General features: G+C 47.1%; 1 protein-coding gene and 1 long non-coding RNA gene across 2 annotated transcripts in view; both read left to right on the top strand.

Annotated features, from left to right (window-relative positions):
- The window catches only part of LOC141935867 (uncharacterized), a 432,617-nt gene that overhangs the window by 124,955 nt on the left and 284,429 nt on the right, over positions 1-23,233 (top strand). The window lies entirely within an intron of this gene.
- Positions 1-23,233, top strand: part of LOC141935860 (hydrocephalus-inducing protein homolog) — an 89,720-nt gene that overhangs the window by 6,484 nt on the left and 60,003 nt on the right. Inside the window, exons 5-6 of the mRNA XM_074852506.1 lie at positions 5,936-6,135; positions 11,995-12,092. Of these exons, the coding sequence (XP_074708607.1) occupies positions 5,936-6,135; positions 11,995-12,092 (298 nt within the window). The remainder of the gene's footprint in view (positions 1-5,935; positions 6,136-11,994; positions 12,093-23,233) is intronic.

Below are 23,233 nucleotides of genomic sequence, written 5' to 3'. Positions count from 1 at the left end.
AGCTGCGAGGCTGAGGCAGTGGGAATGCTGTACAGGTGGTAGGGAGCCAGCCTGGCACAGGCACACTGAGCTCTAGATGTCCCTAACTCGGCAGGAGGTTGTTGGGCTGCAGGTGGCTTTGAGACATCTGCCTGAACGAGCACGTACGGGAATAAACAGGCAGGTACAAGCTGCAGGCAGACACATTACCCAGAGCCTGCGGTGTGGCTGTGTCGTCATGCGTGTTGTTGTGGTTGCTCTGTCAGCTGGCACCTCTTCCATGCCAAACACGCCCTGCCTTTGCTTAGAGGTTTGCACATCAGTGCTGTGGCCCTGGCAGGTCTGATTCTCAGTGCTGTGATGTGAAGGGTCAATACTGTTATCTGGAGGCTTGTTAGTACAGAAGAATTCAATACCTGGCATGGAAGGGGGGAAGCATTGCAGGGAAACAAGGAAAGGCAGGCTGAGTCCTTCCACCAGCATCCTGCTACCTCTTAGCACTGTTCTTCGCATGACTTTGTTGGAGAGGTGAGGCTAGGGGATAGCTTTGAGCCAGCAGATGTTTCTGCACTCAGCCAGAGGTACAAGATCTCTTTGGGCATACCTGCTTTTTCATCTTTCACTTGCTGCTTAGATATAGTTTTAACACTTTGTCCTATCTTCAAACAGCATGGATATAGAAAACTAAAGAGGAAATGCCCTGTGGTCCCTAGCTCCCCGTGCTTGTGAAATAATCTGTTCCTTTGGAGGGACTGAGCAATTATTTAACAACATTAATATTTAGGGTTAAAATTATGTTGTCCTAGGGCAGTTCTCCAAACTACCCAAGTGACACAAGAGCTTAATCTCATTGAAGCAGGTTTTGCAAAGTACACCGGTGCCTTCAAAATGTGATTTATTCATATTAATTAGTGTTCTTTTTGGGGGTGGCAGAGGTAAATTGGTGCCCATGAAGGGCAAAGTGCTGCTCCTCAAGTTTAGAGAGTCAGCAGAGCAACATGTGAACATCACCACAAATACAGGTAGGGTGAGAGAACCCGCAAGAACACCAATGTCCAATACTTTGTCCCTTGTCTTGCCCTTGAACTGGCGAGTGTATGGAGCAGGGAGCTCTGCCAGCGAGAGGTCCTCTGCACAGCTTCAGTGACACTCCGGTGGTTTCTGCTGCACTGGGGGTTGTGCAGGGCATGGGCAGAGGGATGCATGCTGCTCAGCGAGGAGCACGTGGGGATTTATACAGCAGAGTCAGAATTTTGTACGAATGGAACATTTTGTCTCGTACTTGATGGAGTGTGGGCCAGCGAAGTACCAGAGTGCTGTAGCTCAGCTAAAAATGTGTCAATAGCGCAGTCAGGAGGTGCACGGCACCTTGAAAACCCCTTAGCAAAGAGGCTTTGGGAAATGGTTCTGTAGAGCCACCTGTGTTGGGCTTGCAGTGGCTTGCATGCAGAATACCTGTGTGTTAGTTGTGGAAGGCTTACGAGTGCTGCCTTTGAACAGCCTCTGCCCCTCTGCTGCGCCATCATCTGCAGGGATGGTGGATCACCCAGTGAGCTGGGACGCAGGTACAAGCCCCTCTGCCAGGGCTGGGCAGTCCTCCTGCTGTGGAGTTGGTTTGAATCTGTTCTTCCCTGGGGTCAGTCTGACTTCAGCGAAGTCACCCCTGATTCAAGGGAGTAAAATTGCAGCTAAGCCCTAAATAAAAGGACCATGTGAGTTGTTAGTGGCTGAAATGCCATGTGCCATGTAGTGCTTGCTGGAAAAATGAGCAGTTTCCTGTTTTCTTGCAGTCATTTGGGAATGTGCCACAGGATTGGACTGTCAGAAAGTAAATAAATAGCTGTCATGTCTCTCTGTTTATTGGCACTTGCCTTAGAAATAAGAAATGCTAATTTTTCTGTTGGGCAACATTTCCAGTTAGTTACTCTTGGTGCTTCTGATGTACACATTTCTGTGTTAGGGCTTCAGCTGCACGGTGTGGGTGTTCTCGTGCCACCCTGTGTTCGGGTGTCCTTGCATTATGGTCTGACAGTCTCTGCCTAATTGGAAACCATTGTGGAACTGACTGGCAATAGACAGGAATACATTTGTGGGTGTCCTTTGGCTTATTAATAGATTGTCTTAAAGGAAGAAGGAAGCAAGAAGCATATAAATACATAGCACAGCTTGTTCTGTTTTGTCCTCTCGCTCTTTTCGCTGTAGCAATACAATATATTCAAGCAATACAAGTTCAGTCTGTAAGGTTTGCCAGATTCATTACTGATGCTCAGTGGAGACTGAATTAATGCCCATTAATATGAAATATGGCAGGCCAATGAGTTATTGCATTACTGAAATTAAAATTCAGTCGGGCGCTGTTAGATGTTTGGTAGCACACAGAAGCTATTCCAAGTACACTTTTAAGATGACTTTTGCGGGGAGGAAAGGGGCAGAAAATCAAGGCAAATGGCCCTGTGCAAAATGAACCTGGAGCAAAGTGACTGATTTCAAAGAGTCCTGTGAATTGGTGGCTGAGGAAGGCAGGAGAAGGGCCACCCCTTCTCATGGGAAGCTGTCTTCACCCTCCAGTCTCTCCTCTCTTCTCATGGCCCTTATTTTCCAGCCTTTATGATATCCTGGTTTCAGCAGGGAGCTTTCCCTGCTTGACTTGCTATGTTGCCTCGTGCTACAAGGATCTCTTCTTTGCAGTTGTCTGCTGCAAGGAGTTCAGTGAAGTGTTTAGGATTGGTTACGCAGCAAAACCGACACCTCGTTTGCTGGTGTACTGGGCAGTTAGGGTTGCTGTCACTGTGACAGTAATTAATGTTAGCCTGAGTTTGCAAAGAGCCTGAAATGACACCTCTGAGACACAAGCAGTTCTTTAATTTCATTGGGTGCAAATTCAAATGCCAGTGGTGATACTTTGCAGGCCAGAGCTTGTAACTTACTGCTTCTGGAAGGTGAATAAGAGAAGAGGAACCATTGTACAGTGACAGGTGTTTTCCTTGAAACTGGGAGAGGAGTTGTAGGAAGGATGAAGTTGTATTTTCATGAAAATCTGTAGACTGAAGCTGGTGGGTCTAAAAACAGTCTTTAAAGCATGGAAGTGATGCAACCCCTCTCTCACCGAGGCATGCTGGTTTAGAAACCTGGTTTGAAACCGTCTAAGGGTTTGCAGTTGCAAAGTAAAACAAGGCTGTAAACCGGTTCCAGCTGTACCCGCAGACTTTAAGCAAGTGCCTAGCAGAGCTGGTAACGCAGGGCAGTGCTGCAGTGGAGAACTGCAGCCTGTATCTCCTCCCGAGGGAGGGTGATTCAGCTTGCAAAAGCTCACAGGACTGTGGGTTCACAGCAGCCTGAACAGCCAGCTTCTGCCTGGCACCCCTCTTCCCTTGGCTTTCCCCCGCTTTGGCCTGAGGCTGCGTTCAGCTTGGTGCAAGGTCCCATTCTGGTGGGTCACAGAGTGTGGCTGGAGGGTCAGGGCACTCTGAAGAGCTGAGTCCAGCCTTGTACAGGATGCAGCGTCCCAGGGCGTCCCTGGAGAAGGGGCTCGGCACGCAACGTGAGTGTGCATGAATGGCGAGAGGCAACTTGCTCTCTCAAGGTCATGGTTGTCTCTGTGGCCAAATCCTCGTTGCTTTAGCCTTGCCCTCGTGTACCTGGAGAAGTCCCTTTCCCGGGGCAGGCAGTCCCAGTGCCCCTCCCCGGCCCCAGAGCTGGGAAGGTGGCATGTGCTTGCTTCTGGGGGGGTTACACCTGGGGGAGGCATTTATTCCTTGGGCTCTTCTGTACATTGCTGTGGATCCACTTGCTCCTTAGCAATGACAGTGACTTGAAAATGGTTTCCTATTATTTCCCTTAAATACTTCCAACTGTTGAAGTTTCTTTTTTCTTTATCTCCCTGCTGATCTGAACTCCTTGCATCATCCTCTGTCAACCTGGCATCTGGGAGAGAGAAGTAAACATGGCATGCCAAGATGTAACAAGGCAGGCAGCTTTCAAGTGGATTTACAGTGCCTTTGTTACAGTAGTGTGGCCACAGTAACAACAACAACAACAACAAAGTAAATAGGATTCTTCATTTGCTAATGCAATGATCTGAGGACCTAAACAGTCCAGGATGTGAAGTACCCAGATAGTAGGTGCTTTAAATTCACATGGGCTGCCCGTACCTTTTATTTTAGATGGCTTAGGCTGCAGGATTGAGTACAAAATTGCTAATTCAGAAAGACTTGCTGAAGATGAAACGCTCTCCTGAAATGTGATATTCAGTTCTGTAGGTCGTTTGCTGCAGTTTCCTTCCTGGTATTTTACTTTCCAAATACGAGAAGCAAAAGCCCTTCTGCAAGGTCCAGTGTGAATATTTGATATGTCTAGAGAGAAAGATCTTTCTTTATTCTTTCTACATCTTGGCTGTGACAACATCTGTTACAGCAACCTTAAACCCCAGCTGGTGGGTAGCGCTGGGTGTTAGTTGTTGTGTTCAAGCAGTAGCTCTGTGTCTGTGCCTCCTCTGGCTGCCTTAGGGCCCTTCCAGGCTTGGAGGGGGGCGGGTGTGGGAGAGCAAGAAATCCCAAGCGCAGAGGAATCTGAATCTGTTCTGGTTAAGAGAGTTTGTTGTGTGCAATTCCTAAATCAAATTATCTGCTTGCTGCTTCAACAATGATAAAAATGGTAATGATAATGATGGCTTCAAAGCACCAAGGGAATGATATCAATGATAAAAGATGGCTTCAAAGCACCGAGGGAAAAAGATCAGGACAGCAAGTGAGTGATAAGATGCAGCGCTTCCATCAACTCATGGCTAAGAGAGCTGCTGGAGGTAATGGCTCCTGGCCCCACTGCAACAGTTTAACCGGTGATTTCAGCGGGGGCAAGGGGATACTTGCAGCACTGCAATGCCACACCGTCCATCTGGAGATGGATCTGCTCCTCCCTACAGTAAAATGATTTTGGTGATTTGATTTGCCTTCCTACTGCTAAAGGCCAGACAGCTGGGGGGACTGTCTGTCTCTTTTGTGAACAAGCCAATGCCAGGGAGTAGCACAGCTGAGTTTGCTCTGGCAGGGCTGTCCCAGTGTCTCCCATCTGCAGCTCCTGCTACCACCTGCCTCAGACAGGCATGCTAACAAGGCATCAGCCCTGCAGCAGAGAGGAAGCAAAGCTATTTCCCACGTCCCCTGAGGCTAGGTGAGCTGGAAAGGGAAACTGAGATTAGACACAGGAAGAACTCTTAAGTCTAGGGTAGAGCTGGAATAGGCTGCTGAGGGCAGGGGTGGAATTGTTAGTGCTTTTAAGTACTCGTCAGACATCTTGCAAGAATAGTTTGGGTGTAGAGCTGAGCCAGTTCTGGGGTGGGGAGATAGATCAGATAGCTTTTTAAGGGTGTGTGTCCCCAGCCTTGTCCCTATAATGCTCTGGGAAGGGGTGGGAAATACACACTTACCCTGCACTCACCTGACATTAAAACAATTCCTGTGTCCAGCTTGTTAAATATTTCACCGAAGACTGAGTGTTGGTCGTGCACGTGGCAAAGTCCTTTTGAAAATGCACCTGAGCGTCCCCTGGCCAGCGTCAGTGAGGTCGCCGCGTTGCTGGGATTGGAGTTAGTGCTGTGGCACAACTGGGTGCTTAGTGGAGCCTTTGATCATCTGCGGTGGTGATCAAAGCGGGTTCTTGTTACTGCTGTCATCCCTTCCATGAAATTGCTCTATTTTGGTGCCTCCGAATCAAAGTATCAGATAATTTTGTCTGGTTCTGCCAGCTTGCTGTGAAAGCAGGTGAATCAATGGGATTGTTTCTTCTTTGCAAGTTAACAGCCCTGTTGAAGTCACGCTGCAGGAATGAAAGGTCACTAAGGTAAAAAGTCCTTTGACATTGCTGGATGCTACTGTTAGAGTCATAGAAAACAGCAGTTTTCCTTCTGCCATGGGATGGTACTGAATGCACTGTGCTGAGATTGTTTCTTTCCCTGCAGGATTATTTCTACCAGCTCACCTGCATCACAGAAAGGGAAAAGTTTATTGTGCCGATCCGAGCTATTGGTGCCCGAGCTATCCTGGACTTCCCTGACCAGCTGAACTTCTCCGTCTGTCCAGTCAAGTACAGCTCCCAGAAAACTCTGCTGGTTCGCAACGTCGGTAACCGGGAGGCTCGCTACCGCATCAGCACTGAGAGGTAAAGGAGCTCGTCTTCTTTGTGCAAAACACTGTTGCATGATAACATGGTTGGTAACAACACGGAACCAGAGCATCTGAGCTGCTGTATTGCAGCCGTAGCTGGAAACGGGCAGGACACGTGGGGTTTGCTGTTGCTTATAGTGTTTAAGCGTGACGCAACCTTTGATAAAACTCTGCGTGCTGCAGCGAGGTTTTGTACTGCAGTGGTGTCTCCAACACAACATCTCGCAAGAGTGATTCTGTTAGATTGAAAGAGCAAACGAAGGAAGGCAACCTGGCTGGCCGTGGGCTGTGTAAGATGCTGCGTGGCAGGCGACAGCTCTAGGAGCTCGGTTCCTGTAGACCAAACGTGGTGTGAAGAAATGGGCAAGCTGTGAGCTGGTGAGAGAGACATTTAAGAATTTACCAGCAGCTGTGTCTTTATTTGCAAGTGCCTTTAGAGATCGTAGATCAAAGCAATTGGTATTGAGGCCCTGACAAGAACACTGTGTGGTCCAGGAACTTTGTTTTCCAGTAGGTTTGGTCTGGTCCCTGGGACCAAATATTAAGTAGAATGAGCTTTTAGGTGGAGCTGAGCAGACACTGGCTTCAAAACTGCACCACAGCCCCAAAGCAGCATGCTAATGAGGGCACAGGCAAAAGATGCAGCAAGTGTCTGGTGCATGGGTTGGGGGCCTTTTCTTCTAGAGCTTTATCTCTCCCAGATTTCCTGGAGAGTGCTCGAATCTGTAAGGATCCAGCTTGCAACCTCCTGATCCTGAGTACCTTCTGAAACGGTTACACACCAGTGTCGGCCAAAGACACCCATGCTCTGGGAGGCTGCAAGCACGTGGTGTTCCGGTGGTCCCGAATCAAATGCCTGACATGAGTTGTGTTGTGGACAGCCTGTCCTGCTCCTTTTGGTCTCAGAAGACAGTCACCGGTTTCCTGGTTTGCTGAATGGGAGAGGGTGGTGCAGCTGCAGGGAGATTGGTTCAATTGGCTGATAATTCGTGGTGAGTTGCTGGGTCCCGGAGGTCTTGGTGTAGGAGCTGAGGTCAAGAATGCAGCAAAGACCAGCGGTCTGACTTGGTGCACCTGAGTTGCTTCAACTTCTCCAGGAAAACAGGGCTCAAAAGGCTGCTCTTTACTTTTCTCTTGTGAAATGTGAGGGTTCAAGAGGAGCTTCCCCCAAAGCCTGGCAAGGTGTTTAAGCAGGCTTCTAGGATGCTATTTAAGGAGGCTGCTTCTTTTCCCTGTGGAAACACGTAGACAGGAACTTGTAAATCACTGCACAGTTTTCCTCTGGGATCTCCAGATCTAGTTGTTGCCACCAAAATAAATGCTCAGTGAAGTCTAGCATCTTTTTGCAATGTACTCTCCAACTCTTCTATTGAGCGATACAGCACATGTCGAATCCTGCTTGATATGGATTTTAAGAGTTTCTGAACTTCAGCAATTAAATATTTCGGTCCTGATTTGCAATAAAGAAATGGGAAGCATTGCAAACATTTTATTTCAAACTACACCAAAAAATATTCTGAACAACTGGATTGCATGTGTACAGGGATGGAAAGCTGGTATGATTTCCTTTGTCAGCTGAGGGCATCTGCCATCTCTTCCATTTCATTATGAACTTTTGAAAGCCACTTTGAAATTTCAAACAGATGATTTAAATCTTTGAATATAAGTAGCATTTTATTCTAATTAAGTTGCCCTGACTTTTGTTCAGATTTCTTTTTAAATACTCTTAAAAGAGTATTTAAAAACACATGCTTGCATGTGAGAGGAGGAGGAAGAGGAGGATTAGTGGCGTAGAAGAGAGTGAGAGATCTGTCTAAGCTTAGATCCATCAGGTGACCTCTGTATCCTTTATTCTCTATCTAAACAATTTAAACTTGTGCTTTCTGGCCTGAGCATATTCAGGCTCTTGCCCATTCACAAGTCAGCTGCAGATGCCACCATTTCCTAGTCCATCGTGCTGTTCATATCGTGTTTCTTTGCAGCTTTTCTCTGGATTTCCTTCTCTGTGGCACCAAGCATAACCTGTTTGCCTTCACCTTCAGTGCATTTTTCAGCCCATCTCCAATCCTAACCTTTCCCCTCGGTACTGAGAGCTCAGCTCTTGCATCTGGTCACTTCATGATGACTTTCCCTGCCTGTTACTCATTTATCTAAAGGCTTTGATGTTTTCTGTTGTGCATTTCCCTCCAGGGAAGAGCTCTTAAGTGAAGCCGTGGGGCCAATTCAGCATCCTTCTGCTGTTCCCCGTTCGGAGCTCTCCCTTGCTGTGGTTTCTACCAGAAGCATGGCTGCATTTTGACCACTTTTTCATGAAGGGAGAAAACCACCAAAGCCCTCCCTGTTATGCAGTCTGGCTTTGTGCCTCTCCTCCCTCTGCATGTCCATACCCAGCTCTTAACTGCATAGCATGGTAATAAAAAATAACGATAGTATAAATAGAGAAAGTCTCTTCCTGTTGTCGCATTGTTAAGGCAGGATAATGAGTTTCTGCTCCATGACATTCACAGAGATAAGTGTCATTCCAGTGCATTCCAGTTGAAAATGGTGTCTGGAAGCAGATCTCAGTGCAGCACTGCCTTTTCCTGACATCGCTGACGTTGTGCTGTGCCATGCTATGGGGCTAGAGGGGATCAGTCCGAGATAAGATCCATTTAGGAATGTCCCCACCAAGCTCTGAAAGCTCAGGAAATGATCCTGCGAGGCACAGTGCCTCGAGCCCCCTTGCATCCCTCCCTGTAGTACCCATACGCTACCTGGAGGCGTGAGATTGGCCAGTTACCATAGGACATGCAAAGACCATCCAAGGACATGAAAATAGAGCCTAGGTGCAGTGAAAGAGGGAAATACAGAGCTTGCGAGATGCTGACTCCACACAGGATTTCTCAGCACAGAGATGGAGTCTTGGATGCTTTGACTGTAGCAGACTGGGTTTACTGGAATAGTTATACTGCTTGACTTTGGCTGTTATACCATTACTAAAAAATAATATATGCGAAGATTAAACGACCTTTGTTTTTTTTCCTGCAATAGATCTTAGTGGACAGAAGAGGCAATTCAATCACCAGTAATTTTACTGTCTTCCTTGGGTTTGGAGGTAGCTTGTAATGAAATCAATTCTCCCAAACTCAAATGATTTTATAATGCACCAGTAGACCAAAGAAAGGTTGGCTGCAGAAGATAAACACGCCACGGCACTTGAAGTGTATTGCAGCCTCCTTGCACACTGCATGTGCCAAAGGTGTGGTTGCAGGAGAACAGGCGGCATGGTGGTTTGAGAGCCTGGGCCACAGAACTGCCAGCTTTGTTCACTTGTCAGTCATGTTTCTCAATTCTGTCAGGAGTATTTGGCCTTTGGTATCATCATGGGATGCCCAACTGTCAAGATGGTGAAAGTAAGCAAGATGTAAATGCCAAAATATATCATTATGAAATTGCTTACAAATCTAGCGTTGCTTTCTTTCTGAAGGGCAATAACAGGCAAGATCTCGGCAAGTACTGATGGGCAGGTCTCTCCTAAATTGGTGTGGCTAGATAAGTTTATACAAGCTGGGGACTGCAAGGTGCCATTGGGAGATCTGGACTTGTGAAAGTTTAGATGTCGTACAACAAAGCAAACCTACAAATGGACATAGTTAAAAAGCATGTCAGAAGAAATCGAGCTATTGAAAAACCTCCAAACCTTATCTTTTGTGTCTTTCAGGAGCAGTAGTGATTCATTAGAAGGGTAGATCTAACAGGATGAGAATTATCCTAAAGAACAGCTCACACTTAATGGATAAAAAGCCAACGTCTATCCCGCTAGTGTCATCTCTCGGCAGTGGTTTTCATTTGGCTATGACAATGTGTCAGGGATGTCTCCTTAGCATCTCTTCTTATCTGTAGACAACAGCTTAGTGACGGTGACTGAAATTCAGGGGAGTTAAGTTTAACCGTGGAGTTTGCATCTTTGGGTCTTGGAGAACCAGGTCCATGTGAGGAATAACAAGCTCCTGCCACAGCAGTAAGAGAGTTGTCTTGTGGGTACAGCATGGGGTGGGATGTAGGACATGCAGTGTCTGATTTGTGCTCCGTTTCTCAGTCCTGAGAACTGAGTCCTGAACTTGGTTGGATCCTCTTCTTCTGATAATTTGAAGAGATGAAGATATCTTCAGGAGTGCTATTCCCATCCTATCCCATCCATCTGAGGGCAGGAGTATGTAGACATGGGGAAGGAGTAGGAAGGTGATGGGATGGGAGGTAGTGCTGAAGTGTTGCCCGGGATCCCCCTTAACTAGCAGCTTTTCTGTTCTGGCAACATTTCTGAAACAAAAAAAAAAAAAAAAAAAAGGAAAAAAACAAAATCTCTGCCTTTCCCACACCAGGCAATGACCCCACCCAAGCCCTGGCAGAGACCTGCAGCAGTCCTGGCATAACCATCAGTGCGGATGCAGGACCGTGTAGAACAGCCCAGTTCTGAGGCTGGTGGTGTGGTGCCTTGTCTTCCCCCCTCTCTCTCCAGAGTTTCAGGTCCAGCACACAAACGTTGCAGGCCCCGTGCTTCGGTGGCAATGCTCTCGCTGGTTGTAATGGGAGCAGGTCAGGCCCCTAATTGCAGCGATATCTCCTTAATGAGCAGAAACTCCAGCAATTTCATCAGCTGTCACTACTTACATGAACAAAGTTCAGCTTGCGCATGGCTCCAGTTGTTCTCAATATTTTTGTGTGTGTTGCATTCTCTAATCATGGTGAAACTCTCCAGAACATGTTTTTAAGGTGACAAATTGACCACCAGCAAAGCACTAAAACCAATAACTTTTGTTTTCTAAGTGGGGCTGTAGAAGAGCCATGAAGCCCAGCTGCAGAAGCATGTTTCACCTGACTTGTCCCTTTGCATTAAAGCACTGAGTTTGGTGTCTGTCAGACAAGAGCCGTTTACCCGGTGACAAATCATAATTGCTCATATTAAGTCCAAAGTACCCCAACAAATTTTCATAATTATTTCCAATGCATTGCACAGAATTTGCCTGGTGGGCCAAGCAAACAGTTATTGAGCTTGGATTACAACCCAGAGTCCCAGATTGCAGTGCTTGTGAATACACAGAAAACCTCCTGTTAAACTCGCCTTGACGTGCTCCTGGTAGTGGCACTTCATGTATCCAGGGGTTTAATGGTTCAGGCTGTACATGGGATCCTCCTCCCGTGTCTTGTTTCCATGTTGTTGTGTCGCTCTAATCTGCGTTTGCACTTATTCATCTTTTTCTGATTGTTCCTTTTCGTAGAGCAGCTTTCATTGTAATGCCGATGAAACGTGCCCTTTCTTAGGCTAAACTAGGATGTTTTCAAGGTAAAAAAATGAATTCGGCAATTTAAACCATAATTATTCTCTGGTCTTCCAGAAAGACACTTATTCTCCCTGTCTGATTCCTAGGCTGCAGTCTCCCTGGGACAGGTAATGCCCTGACATTTGCATCTCTTGAGGTGGAGTTTATAGGTGGCAGGAAAAGACAGATTCCTGAGGAAGTCAGTGTCAAGTTGTGCAGGCAGATAGCTCTCACCATCTCTGTGCTCCTCAAAACCCATCCTCTGGCTCTATTGCTAGCGGTTGGACTCCTGAGCCTCCCTGCAGAGAAGGGGATGCAGAGTATGGGGGAGCTGAGGTCGTTTGACACCACAGGATGTTCAGAGAGCTGGAACTCTTCAGAAGTGAGAGTCAGTAGAGCCATTTCTGATCCTCTATGTTCTGGTTTTTTCTGCTGACTGTGGCTTGTTTGCTTCTTGCTTGCACAAGTGAGCTGAAGTGGAGTAGACTGCAAAAGGAGTATAGTCCCCGAATCGCCCACAGTAGCCCTGATGTGTCTCTTTCTCTGCGTTGCAGCCCCTTCTCTGTGGATCCCTCCATCGGGACTCTTGGGATTGGCGATGCCATGCAAGTAACAGTGGAGTTTCACCCGCTGAAGACCGGGGATCATTCCGGTTCCCTGGTAGTTCACTATGACACAGGTAAGTGCTGGGCACTGCGTGGTGCACGCTCTCTGCATCCTTCAGAACAGAGCCCTTTCTAAGCAGAATAATGTTAAACTTGCTTTACAAACTACTTCTAAAAGCTTTTCTTTCAAAACCTCTGCACGTTTCAGTGCTTAGAAGGGAGCAGATAAGGGGCAAAGGCTGAGTCTGTTCTGTGTGTCCTGTGTGGCTGTGTGCTGGTCCATCCCTGGTGTCAGCACGGTGTTCTTCACCCAACACGCCCCCCGTGACAGTCATCTACCATCATTTCCCATTGCCGCAGCCACCTTACTTCCCTCTCCAGGTGTGCCTCCCCTGTCCTTTACCTCAGGGAAAAAGTGACAAATAGTTGGTGTTTAGGGGGTTGTTAAAGTGGATCCCCTCAAGCAGGAATGAGATTTTTGGCAGGCTGTTTTTCTGGGAGTTGCTGAGTGGAGGAAGGAGGAACCTTGATTCTCCATTGCAGTGTGCACATGCAGGTGTGAAGTTTTATTCCTAGACAATGCTCTGTTTGAAGTGTAACGTGGGGAATGCATGTCTCTGTTGGACTCTCTCTAAATGCCCCCTGTCTCTTACACACCTCTGTCCCCTGTACTGCTTCTCCGTTGTCTTGCCACAGACCCTTTTTTTATGTTGCCCTCTACCCACCTACATCCCACACTTCACAGCATCAGGACTGAAGCAGCCAGGACTTGAGGGCTCTTGGGGTTTGGCAGGGAGTGCTCGCTGCCTCCCGAGATAGGTATAAAATTTATACTAGGGTACGAGAAGCCAAGCTCAGGCCACAGAAATGCTGTCAGCTTTATAAGTCACTTTAAGAGTAAGTGGGAAAAACTCAAGAAAAAGGTGTGATGTTAAAATGCCTCTGTCTGCCTTGGTTCAGCAGAGGTATCTTGCGATGCTGGTCGAGACACTTCCTCAGTTGCCTGAATGCATTTGGTGTGCCTTTTCTCTTGCCTGAAAGAGAAGTTTGTTTTGTCCCTGTTCCTGAACTTTGGTCCTGGGAAGTGTGATGTCCTCACCTGGGTGCTGCTGTGATGCTTTAGCCCAGCAACGAGCATTTTATTGTCTTGAGTTTGTAGAAGTTCTAGAAATGCTCCTATGTCTTCCAAATGGTCTTTGTAGGCTTCTGAGTTATCACAGCTTTGTTTAATATTTTTCAGTCAATGACACATTCACAGAGAATGGTTTGTGCTCACTCAGAGAAGCTCATTGGTTTGGGTAACACTTTCTTGACAGAACTACTGAAATTTCAGAGAACGACAAAAGGTGCCTCGTTTGTATGCATATAGGGAACCTATAGGATAAACTTCAGAGGGACAGATCTTTTTCTGGGTTAGATCAGGGCTAACTACACTAGAGGTTAGGGCTGTGGGGTTTATACCATGAGAAATGAAAAGTCCAAGTGAAGAATCCAGGGCCAGGATGGATCTTCACAGCTTGCTTTGAAAACCTGAGTCTTGTTCTTACTGAAACACCTGATTCCTCCATGGTTAATCTTTGCAAAAGTGATTTTCATGGATAGGCCACAGGGACCAAACTGTCTGCTGGCTCTGGGATAGGCAACCTCCCCGGAACATGGTGCAGCCACCTGGGAGATGAAGGCAGGATTCGTTCCTGCCTGTCAGTACAGCGCTGCAGTTATTTTTCAATAAACCACAGACTGAGAAGGAGAGCAAGGAATAATTAAGGGATTGTCTCTCAAACTTTGAAGCATACAAATAAGTAAAATGCTGCTGAGATTAATTGCTGAAGTGAAACCAAACATTTAATCAGTCTTAAAAGCTGCTTGTTGCAGGTGTAGTGCAGAGCAGCAGACAATGTTACCCAACCTGGCTGATTTGTCCTGCGCTAAGTCAGACTCCCTGTGACTCGCATACAAAAAGCAGCTGGGTTGCTCTTTCAGAGCCACCAACAGACTGTTTCTTATGAAACAGAGGCACTAAGAGCAAAATATCAGTGTAGGGTGTTGGGAGGCGTTTTCCTTGCTTTACTGTGTGTCTGTATTGACTTGCTCACAAGTGGCAGCAGTTCTCAGTGAATCACACTGTTGTTAGTGTGACTGACGCAGGATCAGGTGCATGTTGCGTGGGTTTAGTTTTTGCTGAACTTGAGTCAAATCTGTCCCTAGCATTGCTTAAGCAAACATGGAGCTCTTCCCTTTGCCTGCTATTTGGTTGATTAGAATTGTGTGTCCTTTAGACTGTCCTGGTTAGGAGTACAGGTGTTGTCCCCTGGATAGACTGTCTATGTGGTGGTAGTCGTGTTGCTACAAACTTTACAGGTGACTGTGAAGAAAATGTCTTTGCTGCTAAGAGCATAATGATTTACAATGAAAATTTGACCTTCACTGCTTTACATGTCCAAACTCCTCCATTTCCCCCATGTACATGGGTCTGGGTGTGAAAAATCCCAGCTCATACTCCAGCTGGGAATGTAAACGTGTCGGGATGCTGAATCCCTTTCTTCGGGAAAAATTGGTGCTGGGTTTGGCTGAACCGGCTTACTTTGGTAAATGAGGCCACCCATGCAAGGGCTTGGCAGTGTGTTAGTGTACACATGCAGGAAACTCATGAAATCCCAGCCCTGGTTGTTTACTGCTGTTTGAAGCTGAATAAGTAACTGTAGCGTGGACGTGCCAGCACCTCTGAACATCTCAGCTACCCAGAAGGATAAAGCATCCGAGAAAAGCACTGCCTTGCTGTGATAGTCATCTGTGGTTTTGTGTAGGCTTTGGAGAAAACAACCACCTTTGTAGAGCTCTGTTCTCTTTCCTTTAAGAACCCCCTGTTGACCAAGGGTCTTGTCATCTGTCTTGCAAGGCTGGCATTGCAATCAGTGGCTTCCAGGAACTTGTTTGAAAATGAAATGAAAATCCTCTTGATGTAGTCTCTGGATCAAGCCTTTTCCTTTCTCTTTTTTCTCCTTTGTAAATCCACTGAGGCATGTGGCCAGGCAGCAGGGTTTAACTGAGGTTTAGCCCTTGTTGTGCTGCATTTTCCATTCCTGAGATCACTCCAACAAGTTGCTGAGTGTTCTCAATTTGCACTGACTTCAGCCAGAATGGAGGAGGCTCAGTACTTGTCTGAGCAAACTCCCTACCTCGTTACGTACTTGAGTCGTCCCTGTATTGTGCAGGATACCAGGGTGGGAATACCGAAAACATTTTCTGGTTTTAATCTTAGTCTTGTGCCAGTGTTTACAGGGGCTCTGATGTTGCCGTGAGCAGCGTTAAGTTACTGTTGAGCTAAATTCATGGCAACAGACCGTGAGCTTCTGACGGCCACCGCTGTGTGCCACTTCCACTCCAGTCCGCAGTTGTTCATCTTCATGCACTTCTCCATTCCTTCCACACCAGGCAGATTTATAGTAGCTGCTTACAAGTGCTAAGAGGTGGGGAAATCTTCCACTTCCTAAGCAGCAGCCCCTTTTGAATCCAAAGTTCACTGTAGTGCACTAACTGATGTAATTCTTTTTTATTTGTGTTTAGTGCTGGCAGATGGTTAGAAACTTACATTGTTCTGTGAGTTTTTAAAGAAGATCTTGTTTCCCGTGTTATCCCAAGGTGTAAGCCAGACTGATGCTGTTCAAGAGGCTTCTCTAGATTTGCCTTGGGCTATCAGGCATTTAAAAACTTTGCAAAGGGATTTTTCTTTCTGCCTGTCGTAGGTGGTGAGTGCACGTTGTGCTTTTTTCCCTTCGCTTGTGAGAATTCCCGGCAGTGTGGCTGGTTTCTGTCAGACTTTTATGTTCTTGTACGTCTGCTTCAAAGTGAGTGGAGGGAGTCATATATTGTAGGCAAAAGAAGTGTAAATAGGAGTTTGTGCAATTATATGTTGTCTTTGCATCTTAATAGTAGCAGCACTGCAACAGACCGAGGACTGGTAACTAATACTTTATACAACTGATTGGTTATATGCTTTTATAGTTCAAATCACTTAGATTGATGGGTGAGTCTAGTTGGTCTCCAAAGTGTTCGTTTCTGTCAAAACAGCTAATAGGTAACAACTGTTTCCTGTCTTTGTTCCCCTCTTCTAGAACTGCTTGTAATAATGAATTTTTCTTATACTGTTTTTGACAAGGCCGTTCTGCTCCTTGCAGAGTATGGCCCCCTCTCCAGGGCCTTGTGTTTCAAGAGAGATGATCTGTCACTTTGAGGGTAGATGAAGGGGAATTAAGTTTGTGCTTCATTTGCTTGAGGTTTCTTTGCACAGCTTTGTAGCTCCACAACTCCATAACACCCCTCCGAACAAAAACCCTGCTCAGCAACCCATGGAGTTGGCTGCGTGAGCACAGACTGGGGTGTATGTACTAGGAGGGTCACTTGGAAGTTAAAAATCTCCTCTGGCTGTTTTGTTCATCCTCAGGCATGCACAGAAACAGACTTCTGCGTGACGGTGCATACCCCATTTTTAGCACATGAAAGATTTCTGGAAGAACGTGGTTTTCATCTCTTTGCAGGTCATCCTTGACCGCAGCTTGTCTACTCTCTCATCAGTGGAAATCACTGACATGTTCTGAAGTGTCATTAACGGGGGATGTGTTTCAGGGCAGAACTGACCATTCATTAGCCTCCTTTCCTTGTGGATCAATCAGCATCTGCTGAGAAGCAGAAGAGCAGCTTGAAGGGTGACTGATTTATTAGGCGGTCTATTGGGCATGTCTTTGCCAGGCAATCGGAATGGAAGTTCCTGCACTATTTTCCCCATGGCCAAAAGCAATGTTTCAGCCAGTCAGGTACCCCAGCGTATCGTTACTGTAGTAGCAATAATGATTAAAAATAGGCCGCGGCATCCTGGGTATGCGGCAGTGGTCTTTCATCATCCGACTGTTTCATCATCCTTTTCAATACATTCTGCGAAGCTCCTTCATGCTGGGCAGCACAAAGCCTCCGTGCTGGCTCCCAGATATTCCTGTGCCGGAGTATTTCATCCTGGAAGGAGGCAAACAGTTCTTCCTAAGCACAGTGCAGAGGGGGTGATGGGGAATGCTGTGGGTGCTCGGTCACAGAAGGATGCACAGCAAGAGCCTGACTGCAGAGGAGATGACTTAACGTGCAGGAGAGCTGTCTGAAGAGCCTGCAGCCTGTCCTGTGGAGCACTGCTGGCTGGTCACTGCTCTCCACCTCCCTTTTCATCCCCATCTGTTGTCTTATGGCTCCTTGCAGGGCCTCTGGGGTAGAGACCCTCTTCTTGCACTGTGCTGCGTGGGCTCAGTGGGTGCTTTGCCGAGGCCGGGGCCGTGCTGGGGACTCTGACCGTTACAGCAATACCTGTGGCCACAGTAATGACGAGGATGCTCTGAGCTTTGTTGTAGCCTGGGAATGGTTCTTTAGAAACACCTGTGTTAGCAGCAGCAGTTATTTAGTGGTGAGGTTTGTGAACGAGGTCTGGAGTAAATAACGTGATGGTTTAATGATGTCTGAAGGCAGCTCCTGAACACCACCTCGGAGGAGCACTTACAAATGACTGTCGCTGCTCTACGTTTTGCTCTAGGGCTGGAAATACAAGCGTGGGGACGGACAGACGGCCTTTCTCAGGCCGGCGGAGACTCGGTGCATCTTGTAGGTGAAGCCATTAGCTTCCCAACAGTGAAACAGCTCAGAGCAGTGCTCCTGGCTCTGATCTAGTGGTAGCTCTGTGGGAGACGCAGCAAAAACCACATGGTGGGGGGGCTGGATCAGGCTGTAGGTGACTTCTCCAGCTTTCCAGAGATCGCTTAGCCTGGTGAAGTGACTCGCTTCTCCGGCGGTGAAGTGGTAACAGAGACCTCTGCACGCTGTTTGAAAAACAAGGATATGCCGGCAGTGGAGGCAGCTGGGTATGATAGTAGCAGGAGCAAAAGAATTACTTATCATAGGTCGATATGGGGGTACAGTAACATCCTTTTGAGTGAAGAGCTCTGCTTTCATTGCTTGCTCGTATTTTCAGTGAAAAAGCAGCAGGACCTGTCTCTCTCCAGCTGCGTTCATAGAAGAGATGAGAGCAAGGCACTGTCTTCTGACAAACTGGGCAAATGAAATTACACTTGCTTTCCATGCCACCTAAATATTCCAAATTTGACTGTCATTCACTCCTAAAAAGATTTAAAATCCAAATTCAGCAGAGAGGGAGACACAGGGATAGAGGAAGAATATGTCTTGGTGAAGACAAAATGCATCAGGGTGCTGTTTTGTTTCTGTTCAGTCTAATCAATCTGGGTACCAGCTTCCTAATGTTTAGAGCAGTAATCAATGAAGGAAAGTACCAGCTGTTGAATACTAGGAAAGCACTCTTCATAAAACCTGAAATTTGTTTTGAAATCTTGTGCAAGGGTTTGCTCATCCATTCATTGAGCTATACTTTCAGGCTAAACAAAATCTGTCTTTCTGTTTAAGAACAGTTTGTACTGCTCTGAAAATTATTCCCCCTTGCACCAGGATGATCATGTGGTATTAGATGAATTCAGAAAGATGTTTTAGCTGTTCTGTAAATTCTCTGTTTGTCTGTTTCCCTGCACAACAGGAGCCCCACAGAAGATGACCCAATGCTAGATTTCTCACTTCAAGATAGTGAAAAGTTATCATGGTGTGCTCAGATACCTGTGTCCGTAGTCACGCAGATGGATGCTGGGATAAAACACAGGGGTGTGTCTGCTGTGTCAAAGAGCATCGCTCAGGAGTGCACAACCCAAAGCGTCTGCTCTACTGCTCTATAAAAAGTCTAGCTTTTAATTTCAAGTTCAGGCATTGCTTTGTTCAGGTTGCAGAGAGAAAGCTGTGTCCTGCCACCTGTAGGAAGTGTATCAAAAACGTGTAAGAATGGGAGAGTTGACAGCCTGTAATAAGACCATGTTGTGTAAATAACGATAGGACAGACACATCTAGATTCAGTAAATGTGCTTTCATGGCAGCCAGGCATCCCAAACCACACGCCATGGACATTACCCTGTCAAGTGAAATACCTAGTGCTACGTCACTGTTACAGTACAGAGGGTTTTTAAAAAAAACTTATATATTAGACAGCCAAGAGTCTTAAATGAAATGTCACATCTAATTTGACACCAAGTCATGAAGCCTGCAGCCGCCCGCGGCCGACCCTGGCAGGTCCGCTCTCTGTGTCAGCTCATCGGCCTGGCAGACAGATCCGTGGCTTCCTCCTGACTCACTGGCAGCTGTGCATGCTCTCCTGGACCCAGAGATTTGTGGGTTTATGTATTCAGAACGATGCCGAATGCTCTCTGTGGTAGAAGGTGCTCCAGCAAACCCTCCAGCCTTCAGAAGAGTCCTCGGTGCCTGCAGCCAGGAGCGCAGGGGTGGCTGCGTCCCCAGCTCCTCCCCGGGAGAGCAGCAATAGGGGATGTTTAGCAAATTGTGTAGAAACAGGCAGTGCATATGCTTTCTCCCTCGTGGGCTCTAGAGTTAGCATTTTTCTGTGCTGGAAGCTTTATTCTCATCGCTGCTTATAGCTTCTGCTGGCTTTATCTTCAAAGAATTTGTCCAGTTGCTCTCTGGATTTACAGCTGTTAGCCTCTACAGCCTCCTGTGGCAGTGTGTTCCAAAGGAAGGAATACTCCCGGAAAAAGTACTACCACTTTTGTGTAATTTCTGACTAATAACATTATTTCAGGCCCTCAGGTTCCTGTTTTATGACAAATAGTGACCAATTTTTCCTTATTCACGTTTCCCAGGCCATTCATGCTTTTACAAACCTCTCCCACCTATCTCCCATATGATTTCTAGGATGAGGAGTCCTATTCAATCTTCTTATAAAAGCTGCTTCATACTTTTCATTGTTCCTTCTGCCCTTCTCTATTTAGCTTCAAAGGCTTCAGCTTGTTTTTTGAGATCAGAACTATACCCAGTATTTCAGGACGCATGTGGCCATGGGTTTAGACAGTGAGACGATGATAGTTTTCGTGGTGTTTATTTTGCAGTAGTTTGTCATCTTGATCGTTGTAGAGCGCTGGCTTGTGTTTCCATAAACCTGAGCTCGAAGCACTGTGCATGTCTCCCATTTCTTGGCTCCTGGCTCCTTTGCTTGCCAATATATGCCAAGGACTCAGTGGAGGGAGAGGCAATGCTTATAAAGCGTACCCACCTCTGTAACCCTCCTGAACGTCAGTTATTTTTGTATGCCAATTGTCCATTATAGAAAGCAGATTGTCCAGTCTTTGTAAACATTGCTGCTGTCCTCACAATGTAACTCATCTCTGGCCACAAATCCCTACCACTCCAGACTCCCTTAAGAGCAGAAAAATTGAGGCTATACAGGCATGAAGGCTGAATTCTCTGTGTGTGGAGATGAGTGAATAACTCTAGAGATCTACTGTTGTAAGGGTGAGTCTTGCTTCATTCCCCAGTGCCCCCCCAAAAGAGGGGGCTCGTTTTTTTTTTTTTTTTTTCCCTGGAATGAATGTGATTCTGCAGTGTTGTGTCTGGCTTAGGATTTCAGGAGTCCACCCAGCGCACATCCAGCTCTCTCCCTGTGTTGTTGCACGGTAGCCGTTTAAAGGCAGGTCCATTCTCTGGCTGCCTTGCTGTGACCTGTGCAGTGAGGAGGAGGCTCTGCCTTTGCAGAGGGATGCTCTCCAGGCTATGGCCGGGTTGCTGCACTTGTCCGTTGGGGCTGGCTCTGAGGCTTTAAGCACCACTCCACAGAAATGCCGTTTCTAGAGAGCATGTCTGATGTTTGCTGTTTGCATCTCACCTGGGAAACACTTGCCTGCAAGAGGAAGAGTGGGCTTGGTACTGAAGTTTGAGCTCATTTGACTGCCAGGAGTTACTTGACTGGGAAGAATGAAGGTTTGAAAGCTCTGGAAATGAGGGAGCCTGTGGTGGGAGTCTGTTCGGGAGGGTGACGTGCTGGCAGGTACTCCAGCAAGGCTCCAGTCGTTAGTCAGTTGATGTGCACAGCCCGGGACACTCCCGTCTTCAGCTGGGTCTGAGGTGGAAAGCAAAGATGCCCTCGCTCTGGTCGTTGAATGGCTTGGGAAGACGCAGCGTAGACTTGCAGACTCAGGCATAAGCAACAGGGTCCCGGCTGAGGAAATGGGCTTGCAGGACTGTAATGGGCAGGTTGGGGTGTACCATGCCCCATCAGTCTCGTTTTGACATGTCTTCACAAACCCACAGCAAGTGAGGGCACTGCTTCTGCAACACAGCGAAGCTCTCTTCTGTGTCCCATCCTGCCCTGGGCTGTCACTTGTTCCTCTGAACCTCCCTTTCCTGCCCGCGTGCCCCCAGGCATCTTTGCTTGTCAGCAACAAGGGGTCAGGAGAGACACAACACTGGGCAAGCCCTGACTGAGGTGGGACTCCTCAGAGTCCCCCGAATGACTTGGATGCAGAATTCCCTGTGACTTGATTGGGATGGCAACCCAAAGGCCACCTGAGCACATCTGAAAAATCTCACTGTAAATACTGTGACCTTGGGGATAAATCTCTACAAACACACCCAGAAATAAGGTGCTGACGGTGGTGCCCAGGACACCCTCATTCTGTACACGGGCAGCTGTCAGGATGTGATAAATGTGCTGATCTGTGGAACTGCTAATACAGGTAAAAGCTGTAACAATTTCTTCTGTTACTGGTGGCTTGCTTTGTTCCTCGTACTTCCATCAGCAAGTGAGATGAGCAAAGACTCCCCTATGCTTTTTTTCCAGGTGAAGATATTCACACAAGCCTTTATGGAGCAGCTGTAGATGTCAACATCGGGCTGGCCAGGAGCTCCCTGACAGTTGAGAAGACTTATCTCACGCTGTCAAACCACAGATCTGTGGTCATCCACAATCGGAGTGAAATCATAGTCCACTTCCAGTGGAAGGCTTTTGTTACTCAGGAAGAGGAAGATTATCAGAAGCTGAGGTTTGTTTGAAAGATTCATTTCAGTAAGATACACTGCTCAAGGGTAAAACTAACATATGGCCTCAAGGGGTGTTGGTGCACTGAATGGTTTAGGACAAGTAAACCATCTACGGCATCAGGTTACGTGTCCCTGGAGCTCAGTGCCTCCCATTCCAGCTCCATCTGTACTCCGGCTGAGGATGGTGTTTTGGGGAGGAAAGGCTGATTGCAATGACTGGATTTCCTCAGAGAGCAAATTTGCTTTGTGGGAGCACCAAACCACTGAGGTCCAGAGACCCCTGGCTATGGAGGGTCCATGAGGCTGAGGAGAGTGTCAGCACTCGTTACCTGGGACTGCACTGAGTAGCAGCACTTGACATAGCTGCAGGTAGCATAACTGTTACGATATTCACTGCAGCTTCTTCCACTCCAGCTTTGATAAGGTGGCAGGCTCCTTCTCCAGTAATGTGCAGGTAAAGTACTTCGTTGGCCCAGCAAGTTGAGGCCATCCTGCTGTAGGATGTTGAATTGCCTTGCACTGTCCCGGTTTCCAGCACAACGAGGTATTTCTACCCTTCCTCAGAGACTGGGGAGAATTCAGAGGTGAAGGGTTCTGCAGGGAAGGTAGGGCAGCACAGGACAGAGCGCATTTGGGCTGCAGCAGCCTGTGTCTTCATGGTGCTGAGAGATGGGGCAGGTTCTTCAAACGGTGTCTGTGGTGAAGCTTTGAAATTCCCCTTTCAGGCAGCAGAGAAACACTTATAGCCCGGGGAGATGAACTGGAAATGACACTTAAAAGTTTGGGTGATTAAGAGAACCCTTGTGGGACTTTTCAGACTTGCATGGATGTAGGTGTATAGGAGTTAGCTCATAGCTGATCAGGAAACTGCCTTAAACTGGAGCACTTTCTAAGGGCTTCTGAGCCAATAAAGATCAACATAATTAGGTCAAAAATGCCTTGAAGGCCAAAACTAGTTTTCCACTGTTCTCTATTTTTAATTACACAGTGTGTGACTTCCATGCAAGCTCAGTGCGTTAAGAGAAAATCTCATTACCTTCTCTGGGCACTTGCCTGGACCATTCCTTTACCGCTCTCTTCTCACCTGCCTGTCTCAGATTGGACCCTGAGTGATCCTCTTTCCCCTCAGAGGCAACCAGATTTCCCCACAGTTCACTTCAACCTGATTCTTTTCCAATTACATCTGATCTCATGCCAGATTATGTCCTAGAGTCTGATCAGGATGTTTTTTTCCTCCTACTTGCAATCTCAGGGATGGTCATAGCTCCAA

This window comes from Strix uralensis, chromosome 29 (genome assembly GCF_047716275.1).
Source record: "Strix uralensis isolate ZFMK-TIS-50842 chromosome 29, bStrUra1, whole genome shotgun sequence".
Taxonomy (NCBI): Eukaryota; Metazoa; Chordata; class Aves; order Strigiformes; family Strigidae; genus Strix; species Strix uralensis.
This window is presented reverse-complemented; position numbering and strand designations above follow the sequence as displayed.